Raw genomic sequence first — 10,028 nt, 5'->3', positions numbered from 1 at the left:
TCATCCCTGGAGCTGGGAAAGGGAGGAAGGAGCTTGGGATGAGTGAGGGCAGAAATCAGCTCAGAAAAAGCTTTTTTTGGGAAGGAAAACCCTGATTTGCTGAATTTGTCCCCAAAGGAGGAGATCCAAACACCTCCTGTGGGACCACGGACACCCCAATCCTGATTCCTGATCCTCAAAATCCTGGATTTGGGTGAGGGGCTGGGATTTGGGTCTCCCCCTCCCTCTGTGTTCCATTTGGGATAATTCCAGGGATTTTCTCTCTGATCCAGCTCCCCTGACAATGGGGATTTCTGGAGGGAATCATTTCCACTTCTTCCCTTTTCCACATCCTGCTGGAAATCAGGAATTCCAAGATTCCTGATCCTCAAAATCCTGGATTTGACCTTGATTTGAGCCTGGATTTGAGTGAGGGCTGGGATTTGGATCTCCCCCTCCCTCTGTGTTCCATTTGGGATAATTCCAGGTTTTTTCCCCCCTGAAAGAAGAATTCCTGCTCCCAGATGATCTGGAAATCAGGGTGGAAAATTCCTGATCCTCAAAATCCTGGATTTGAGTGAGGGCTGGGATTTGGATCTCCCCCTCCCTCTGTGTTGCATTTGGGGTAATTCCAGGTTTTTTCTCTTTTATCCATCCCCCCTGATAATGGGGATTTCTGGAGGGAATCATTTCCACTTCTTCCCTTTTCCACATCCTGCTGGAAATGAGGAATTCCAAGATTCCTGATCCTCAAAATCCCGAATTTAACCTGGATTTGAGTGGGGGGCTGGGATTTGGGTCTCCTTCTCCCTCTGTGTTACATTTGGGATAATTCCAGGTTTCCCCCCTGGATGAAGGAGAATTCCCGCTCCCAGTTCCACAGGCTGGAGCTTTATTGCTGGAGCTGCTCCATCCATTCCCATCCCATCCCATCCCATCCCATCCCATCCCATCCCATCCCATCCCATCCCATCCCATCCCATCCCATCCCATCCCATCCCATCCCATCCCATCCCATCCATTCCCATCCCATCCCATCCCATCCCATCCCATCCCATCCCATCCCATCCCATCCATTCCCATCCCATCCCATCCCATTGTTCCCATCCCATCCCATCCCATCCCATCCATTCCCATCCATTCCCATCCCTTCCCACTTTTCCCTCTCCCAGATTCCCCCCGGTCCCTGCAGGGACCCCAGACCCCGGGATGGGACCCTCGGGGACATTGCTGGGTGTCCTGGTGCCACCGCAGCGCTGTCCCCTCGCTCAGTGCTCTTCATCCTCCTCCTCCTCCTCCTCCTGGGAGGGCTTCGGGTGGGAGAAGAATCCCAGCTGGGAATGGGAATGGGAATGGGGGTGACATTGTGACCTCCCAAGGTGACACTGGTGACACCTTGGGGTGACAGCAAGGGGAGAGGACATGGTGGCACTTTGGCACCTTGGGGTGACACTGAGGGGAGCATAGAGGGTGACACTGAGGGAGGGCACAGTGGCACCTTGGGGTGACATTGACCCATCCCTCACCCTGGGGGTGACACTGCCACCCTCCCAAGGTGACACTGGTGACACCTTGGGGTGACATCAAGGGGAGAGGACACGGTGCCACCAGGGGGTGACACCGAGGGGAGGGGGCACGGTGGCACCTTGGGGTGACACTGAGGGAGAGGCATGGTGGTGGCACAGAGCAGGGGCACTGAGGGGTGACACCAAGGGGGGAGCGTGGTGGCACCAAGGAGGGCATCGAAGGGTGACACTGAAGGGGGGCACTTTGGCACCTTGGGGTGACATCAAGGGGAGAGGACATGGTGGCACTTTGGCACCTTGGGGTGACACCAAGGGGACATAGAGGGTGACACTGAGGGAGGGCACAGTGGCACCTTGGGGTGACATTGACCCATCCCTCACCCTGGGGGTGACACTGTCACCCTCCCAAGGTGCCACCATGGCCCCCCACCCTGCCCAGGTGGCATCTGAACCCTCCCCAAGGTGACACCATACCCCTACCTTAATGTCACCTCTCAGTGCCACCATGCCCCCACCTCAGTGTCACCCCAAGGTGCCACCGTGCCCTCCCTCAGTGCCCCCCCCCCCCCCATTGTCCCCATTGTCCCCTCAGTGCCACCATGTCCCCTCCCATCGGTGTCACCCCTTGGAGCCCCCCCTTTGTGTGACCCCTTGGTGCCCCCTCCCTCAGTGTCACCCCTTGGTCCCACCATGCCCCCCCTCAGTGGGACCCCTTGATGCCCCCCTCGATGTCACCCCTCAGTGCCACCGTGCCCTCCCTGGGTGTCCCCATTGTCCCCTCGGTGTCACCCCTCGGTGCCGCCCTTTGTGTGACCCCTGGGTGCCACCGTGCCCCCCTTGGTGCCACCCCCCAGTGTCCCCCCCATTGTCCCCACTGTCCCCATTGTCCCCTCAGTGCCACCGTGCCCCCTCCCTCGGTGTCACCCCTCGATGCCGCCCTTTGTGTGACCCCTGGGTGCCACCGTGCCCCCCTGGGTGCCCCCCTGGGTGCCCCCCCGGTGCCCCTCACCCTCCAGAGGCCGAGGCTCAGCAGTGCCAGCAGCAGGAGCCCCCCCAGGGCGCTGCCCCCCAGGATCCACAGCGACACCGGGGGGCGCCGCGAGCGCAGCAGCTCCAGCAGCAGCTGGGGACGGAACGGGGGAAAATGGGATAAAAATGGGAATTTGGGGGGAAAATGGGGATTTAGGGAGGGAAAATGGGGATTTGGGGGGGAAATGGGAATTTAGGGAGGGAAAATGGGGATAAAAATGGGGATTTGGGGGGAAAATGGGGATAAAAATGGGGATTTGGGGGGAAAATGGGGATAAAAATGGGGATTTGGGGGGCAAAAATGGGGATTTGGGGGGGAAAATGGGGATTTGGGGGAAAAATGGGGAATTTAGGGGGGAAAATTTGGGGTGAAAAAATAGGAATTTAGGGGGGAAAAATGGGGATTTAGGGGGGAAAAATGGGATAAAAATGGGAATTTGGGGGGAAAAATGGGGATAAAAATGGGGATTTGGGGGGAAAAATGGGGATTTAGGGGGGGAAATGGGAATTTGGGGGGGAAAATGGGGATTTAGGGAGGGAAAATGGGAATTTGGGGGGGAAAATGGGGATTTAGGGGGGAAAATGGAGATTTAGGGAGGGAAAATGGGGATTTGGGGAAAGAAAATGGGGAATTTAGGGGGATTTGGGGTGAAAAAATGGGAATTTAGGGAGGAAAAATGGGGACTTAGGGGGGGAAAAATGGGATTTTGGGGGGAAATGGGGATTTAGGGGGAAAAATGGGGAATTTAGGGGGGAAAATTTGGGGTGAAAAATGGGAATTTAGGGAGGAAAAATGGGGATTTAGGGGGATTTGGGGTGAAAAAATGGGAACTTGGGGGGGAAAAATAGGGAATTTGGGGGGATTTGGGGTGAATAAATGGGAATTTAGCGGGGGGAAATGGGGAATTTAGGAGGGAAAGGGGGATTTAGGGTGAAAAAATGGGAATTTAGGGAGAAAAATGGGGATTTGGGGGGGAAAATGGGGATTTGGGGGGAAATGGGGATTTAGGGTGAAAAAATGGGGATTTGGGGGAGAAAAGTGGAGATTTGGGGGAAAAATGGGAATTTGGGGGAGAAAAATGGGGATTTGGGGGCAAAAATAGGGAATTTGGGGGGAAGAACAGGATTGGGGTGAGAAATGGGGAATTTGGGGGGGGGAAATGGGGAATTTGGGGGAATTGGGATTGAGGGGGGAAATGGGAAATTCGGGGAGGAAAAATGGGAATTTGGGGGAAAATATGGGGATGGAGGGGACACAGGGAATTTGGGGGAGAAAACCAGGATTGAGAGGTGGGAAAAAAGGAATTTGGGGAGGGGAAAAATGGGGAATTTAGGGGGGAAATTTGGGGTGAAAAAATGGGAATTTAGGGGGGAAAAATGGGGAATTTAGGGGGATTTGGGGTGAAAAAATGGGAATTTGGGGGGGAAAAATGGGAATTTAGGGGGAAAGAAAGGATTGAGGAGGGGAAATGGAATTTGGGGGGGAAATGGGGAATTTTGGGGGTCCCACCTCCCTGTGCTGAGCCCCCTCCTCCAGCACAAAGAGCCCCCCATGGACCCCCAGGCTGACACTGCTGACGATCCTCAGGCTCCTGAACTTCACCTGGGGTGGGAAAGGGAACCACAAACATCATAAAATTCAATTAAATAATAGTAAAATTCAATAAAAATAATAGTAAAATTCAATAAAATAATACTAAAATTAAATAAAAAATTAGTAAAATTAAATAAAATAATATTAGAGTTAAATAGAATAATAACAAAATTAAATACAATAATAATAAAGTTTAAAAAAACCAAATTAAATAAAATAATAGTAAAATTAAGTGGAGTTAAATATAATAGTGGTAAACTTAACTACAAGAATAATATGAAATAAAATAATAATAAAATTCAATAAAGTAATAAAATTAAGTACAATAATATTAAATAAACTAATAACAAAATTAATTAAAATAATAAATTTAAATACGATAGTAACGTAAAATAAACTAATAATAAAATTAAATAAAGCAATGATAAAATTAAATACAATAATAACAACATTTAATGAAGTTAAATTTTATAAGAAGTTAAAAAAATAATAAAAAAGCATTTAAAAAATAAACATTTAATAAACATTTAATAAGATAAAACAATAAAATAAACTAATGATAAAATTCAATAAAATAATAATAAAATACATTAACACAAAATTAAAACTAAAAAAAAATTAAATACAATAATTACATTAAATAAAAATGAAATACAATAACAGAATTAAAAAAACAATAAAATGTAATGTAATAGAAGTAAATACAATGATAAAATTAATTTTTAAAATAATATTTTAAAATGATAATTCTTATAAAAAAAATAAAAATAATCCCAATTTTTTTTTCCTTTTTTTTTTTTTTTTTTTTTTTTTTACTTTAATCTATTTAACAGAATTTATTCAATTCTATTAAATCCTCACCCCGCTGAAGGAGCTCTCGTGCAGCCTCTGCCGGAGCTCGATGGAGGCGCCCCCGCCCCGGCCCAGCCTGGCCAGGCTGCAGCTCAGCCCCCGGCAGCGGCTGCGGGAGCAATCCTGGGGGGCACAAACACCGGGGAGCCCCCGAAACACCCGGGGTGGGGGGGAGACCCCCCTGAACCCCCCCAAATACCCTGGGAATGGTAGGGACCACCCTGAACCCCCCCCCAAATCCCCTGGGAATGGTAGAGACCACCCTGAACCCCCCCCGGGAATGGTAGGGACCACCCTGAACCCCCCCAAATCCCCTGGGAGTGGTAGAGACCACCCTGAACCCCCCCTGGGAATGGTAGAGACCACCCTGAACCCCCTTGGGAATGGAAGGGACCACCCTGAACCCCCCCCCAAATCCCCTGGGAATGGTAGAGACCACCCTGAACCCCCCCAAATTCCCTGGGAATGGTAGAGACCACCCTGAACCCCCCCAAATCCCCTGGGAATGCTAGAGACCACCCTGAACACCCCCTAGGAATGGTAGGGACCACCCTGAACCCCCCCCAATCCCCTGGGAATGGTAGAGACCACCCTGAACCCCCCCCTGGGAATGGTAGGGACCACCCTGAACACCCCCTGGGAATGGTAGAGACCACCCTGAACCCCCCCAAATCCCCTGGGAATGGTAGGGACCACCCTGAACCCCCCCCGGGAATGGTAGAGACCACCCTGAACCCCCCCAAATCCCCTGGGAGTGGTAGGGACCACCCTGAACCCCCCAAAACACCCGCGGTGGGGTGAAGATCCCCCCTGAACCCCCCAAATCCCCTGGAAATAGTGGGGACCCCCCCTGAAGCCCCCAAATCCCCTGGGATGGGGTGGGGATCCCCCTTGAACTCCCCCAAAATCCCCAGAGTTTTGGGGATCCCCCCTGAACCTCTCTGGATTTTTGGGGATGCCCCCTGAACCTCCTGGGAGTTTCTGGGGACCCCTCTGGAGTTCTGGGGACCCTCTCAAGTTTTGGGACCCCCCTGGAGCTTTGGGGACCCCCCTGGAGTTTCTGGGGACCTCTCTGGAGTTCTGGGGACCCCCCTGGAGTTTTGTGGACCCCTCTGGAACTTTGGGGACCCCTCTGGAACTTTGGGGACCCTCCTGGAGTTTTGGGGACCCCTTTGAACCCCCCTGTAATTTTAGGGACCCCCCTGAAGTTTTTGTGGACCCCTCTGGAGCTTTGGGGACCCCCTGGAGTTTTGAGACTCCCCCTGAACCCTTCTGGAGTTTTGGGGACCCCCTTGAGTCCCCCTGGAATTTTAGGGACCCCCCTGAAGTTTTTGTGGACCCCCCCTGGAGTTCTGGGGACCCTCTCAAGTTTTGGGACCCCCCTGGAGTTTTGTGGACCCCCTTGAACCCCCCTGGAATTTTAGGGACCCCCTGAATTTTTTGTGGACCCCCCTGGAGTTCTGGGGACCCTCTCAAGTTTTGGGACCCCCCTGGAGTTTTGTGGACCCCCTTGAACCCCCCTGGAGTTCTGGGGACCCCCTGAATTTTTGTGGACCCCTCTGGAGTTCTGGGGACCCCTCTGGAGTTTTGGGGACCCCCCTGGAGTTTTGGGGTCCCGCCCAGCCCTACCAGCCTCTCGCTGTGCCGCAGCTCCTCGGGGGGCACCGGGGTGCCCTCGCTGGGGGGGTGCAGCCTGCAGGAGGCCTGGGGGGGGCACAGGGGGGGGTCAGGGGGCACCAGCACAGGGGGGACCCCCCCGAGCCCCCCCCAGGTGTCCCCCAGACCCACATTGGCAGCCAGGAGCTCGGTGACAGACAGGATGGGGGCGCCGCGGGGGCCCAGGGCGGGCAGGGCCACGTGCAGGGTGAGGTTCTGCAGGGGGTGGCACCCCAAATTCTGCACCTGGGTGGGGAGGGGGCAAGGTGAGCCATGAGGAGCATCTCAAACTGTCCCACCAAAGCCATGAGGAGCAGCTCCAAAATGTCCCACCAAAGCCATGAGGAGCATCTCAAATTGTCCCACCAAAACCATGAGGAGCATCTCCAAAATGTCCCATCAAAGCCATGAGGAGCATCTCAAATTGTCCCACCAAAGCCATGAGGAGCTCCTCCAAATTGTCCCACCAAAGCCATGGGGAGCATCTCAAATTGTCCCACCACAACCATGGGGAGCATCTCAACATGTCCCACCAAAGCCATGAGGAGCATCTCCAAACTGTCCCACCAAAACCATGGGGAGCATCTCCAAATGTCCCACCACAACCATGAGGAGCATCTCAAACTGTCCCACCAAATCCCTGAAGAGCATCTCCAAACTGTCCCATCAAATCCCCAAGGAGCTCCTCCAAAATGTCCCGCTAAATCCCTCCAAACTGTCCCACCAAATCCTTGAGGAGCATCTCCGAACTTTCTACCAAATCCTTGAGGAGCTCCTCCAAATTGTCCCATCAAATCCCTGAGGAGCTTCTCCAAAATGTCCCTCCAAAATCCTGGGGAGTTCCACCAAATCCCTGAGGAGCATCTCCAAACTGTCCCACCAAAGCCATGAGGAGCAGCTCCAAATCCCTGAGGAGCATTTCCAATATGTCACACCAAATCCATGAGGAGCTCCTCCAAAGTGTCCCACCAAATCCCTTCAAACTGTCCCATCAAATCCATGAGGAGCTCCTCCAAAATGTCCCACCAAAACCCTGAGGAGCCTTCTCCTAACTCACCACCAAATCCTTCTAAAATGTCCTACCAAGTCCACGAGGAGGATCTCCAAAATGTCCCACTCAATCCCTGAGGAACCTCTCCAAACTCTCCTGCCAAATCCTTGAGGAGCTCCTCCAAACTGTCCTACCAAGTCCCTGAGGAACCCCTCCAAAATGTCCCACCAAATCCCTGAGGAGCATCCCTGTCCACCAAAGGCCCTTGGGACCCCCCCAGACCACTCCCCCGCCCAACCATCATCATCATCATCATCCTCCTCATCTCACCTTGAGCGTGGTGGTGAACTCGGGGCCGGGGCTGGAGCTGAAGGTGCCCAGGGGTTGCAGCTCATAGCGGGGCAGGTTGGTGGCACTGGGGGGACACGGAGGGGTCACACCCACGGTGGGTGTCCCCTCCCTGACCCCCCCCCACTGTGCAGGTCGGTATTTTGGGGTGTCCCCGACGCCCCCAGCCCCACCTGGACAGGAACACGTTGGCCTCGTAGCGGATGGGCACCGACAGCTCCACCACGTTGTCCTGCGGTGTCACCTCCCTGCTGTCACTGCATGGGGGGTGTGGGGGGGACACTCAGGAGTGTCCCCAAATTCCGGCCACGCCCCCTGGGTGTGGCTCCGCCCCCCCAGGGCTCAGCCCCGCCCCCCAGGGCTCAGCCCCGCCCCTCAGGGCTCAGCCCCGCCCCCCAGGGCTCAGCCCCGCCCCCCCAGGGCTCAGCCCCGCCCCCCCAGGGCTCAGCCCCGCCCCCCCAGGGCTCAGCCCTGCCCCTCAGGGCTCAGCCCCGCCCCCCAGGGCTCAGCCCTGCCCCTCAGGGCTCAGCCCCGCCCCCCCAGGGCTCAGCCCCGCCCCTCAGGGCTCAGCCCTGCCCCCCATGGCTCAGCCCCGCCCCTCAGGGCTCAGCCCCGCCCCCCCAGGGCTCAGCCCCGCCCCTCAGCCCTCACCTGGTGGCCCTGAGCGTGAGCTCGGCGCGGTCCCGCAGGACGGAGCAGCTGAACTCCAGCTCCAGCGTGAAGGACACCTGGGGGTCAGGGGGTTGGGGGGTCTAGGGGGTTTGGGGGGCACCCAGGGGGTTTGGGGGACAGGGATCCTCCTCGGGGATTGGGTGGGACAGTTTGGAGGAGATCCTCAAGGATTTGGTGGAGAGTTTGGAGGGATTTGGTAGGAGAGTTTGGAGGGGTTTCTCAAGAATTTGGTGGAGAATCTGGAGGAGCTCCTCAGGGATTTGGTGGGACATTTTGAAGGAGCTCCTCAGGGATTTGGTGGGAGAGACTGGAGGAACTCCTCAGGGATTTGCTGGAGAGTTTGGATGGGCTCCTCATGGATTTGGTAGGACAATTTGGAGGGATTCCTCATGGATTTGGTGGGACATTTTGAAGGAGCTCCTCAGGGACTTGGCGGAGAGTTTGGAGGAACTCCTCAAGGATTTGGCAAAGAGTTTGGATGGGCTCCTCATGGATTTGGTGGGACAGTTTGGAGGGATCTGGTGGGACAGTTTGGAGGGATTCCTCATGGATTTGGTGGGACATTTTGAAGGAGCTCCTCAGGGATTTGGCGAAGAGTTTGGATGGGCTCCTCATGGATTTGGTGGGACATTTTGGAGATGCTCCTCAGGGATCTGGGTTGCCCCCAGGCTGTACCTGGAGCACAAGGCTGGGGAAGGGGGCGTTCCCTGGGGGTTCCCTGGGCGTTCCCCAGGGGTCTCTCGGGGGTTCCCCGGGGTCTCTCGGGGTCTCACCTTGGCCTGCGAGCGGAACACGGGGTACCCCACGCTGCAGCGCCGCCGCTGCCCCCCCAGGGCCGAGCACTCCAACTTCACCGAGCTGGGCTCCTGCGGGGGGACACCACGGGGACATAGAGCTGAGGGGCTGGGGACACCAGGAGGTGACAGCAATGGAGCCCTGGGGGCCACGGGGGACCAACAGAACGTGATCTGACACCTGGGAGGAGCTGGGGACACCATGGAGCCTCAGATGCTCCATGGATTAGGTTGAGGACACCATGGACCCCTATGTCCCACATGGAATAGGTTGGGAACACCATGGAGCCCCAAATGCCACCTGGGAGAGGTTGGGGACACCATGGACCCCCCCCGACCCTCTTAAAATGGGGAAATGGGTTTGGGGACCCAATGGACTCCAACCCATCCCACCAGCAACGGGTTAGGACAAGAATGACCCAGACGTTCTCCAAAGGCCTGGGGCTCCATCTTTACCCCGGTGGGGGAGTTTGGAGGAGCTCCTCATGCACTTAGTGGGACATTTTGGGGGAGCTCCTCAGGGATTTGGTGGGACAGTCAGGAGGGGCTCCTCACAAATTTAGTGGGACAGTTTGGAGGAGCTCCTC

General features: G+C 54.8%; 1 protein-coding gene across 10 annotated transcripts in view; it reads right to left on the bottom strand.

The window, feature by feature from the left end:
* Window positions 1-1,119: 1,119 nt before the first annotated feature.
* Window positions 1,120-10,028, bottom strand: part of ITGA10 (integrin subunit alpha 10) — a 35,963-nt gene continuing 27,054 nt past the window's right edge. For 3 of the 10 annotated variants that reach the window (XM_074529438.1, XM_074529435.1, XM_074529436.1), the window contains 10 exons: window positions 9,421-9,513; window positions 8,627-8,703; window positions 8,149-8,232; window positions 7,958-8,042; window positions 6,769-6,882; window positions 6,610-6,684; window positions 4,990-5,103; window positions 4,045-4,137; window positions 2,515-2,628; window positions 1,120-1,313 (listed from right to left, as the gene is read on the bottom strand). In XM_074529438.1, coding sequence (XP_074385539.1) covers window positions 1,248-1,313; window positions 2,515-2,628; window positions 4,045-4,137; window positions 4,990-5,103; window positions 6,610-6,684; window positions 6,769-6,882; window positions 7,958-8,042; window positions 8,149-8,232; window positions 8,627-8,703; window positions 9,421-9,513 — 915 coding nt within the window. In that variant the 3' untranslated portion in view covers window positions 1,120-1,247. The remainder of the gene's footprint in view (window positions 1,314-2,514; window positions 2,629-4,044; window positions 4,138-4,989; window positions 5,104-6,609; window positions 6,685-6,768; window positions 6,883-7,957; window positions 8,043-8,148; window positions 8,233-8,626; window positions 8,704-9,420; window positions 9,514-10,028) is intronic. The other 7 variants (XM_074529442.1, XM_074529437.1, XM_074529443.1 and 4 more) reach the window with 4 other exon arrangements.

This window comes from Zonotrichia albicollis, chromosome 30, assembly GCF_047830755.1.
Source record: "Zonotrichia albicollis isolate bZonAlb1 chromosome 30, bZonAlb1.hap1, whole genome shotgun sequence".
NCBI lineage: Eukaryota > Metazoa > Chordata > Aves > Passeriformes > Passerellidae > Zonotrichia > Zonotrichia albicollis.
The sequence above is the reverse complement of the archived record's forward strand: the minus strand, read 5'-3'. Positions and strand labels throughout refer to the sequence as shown.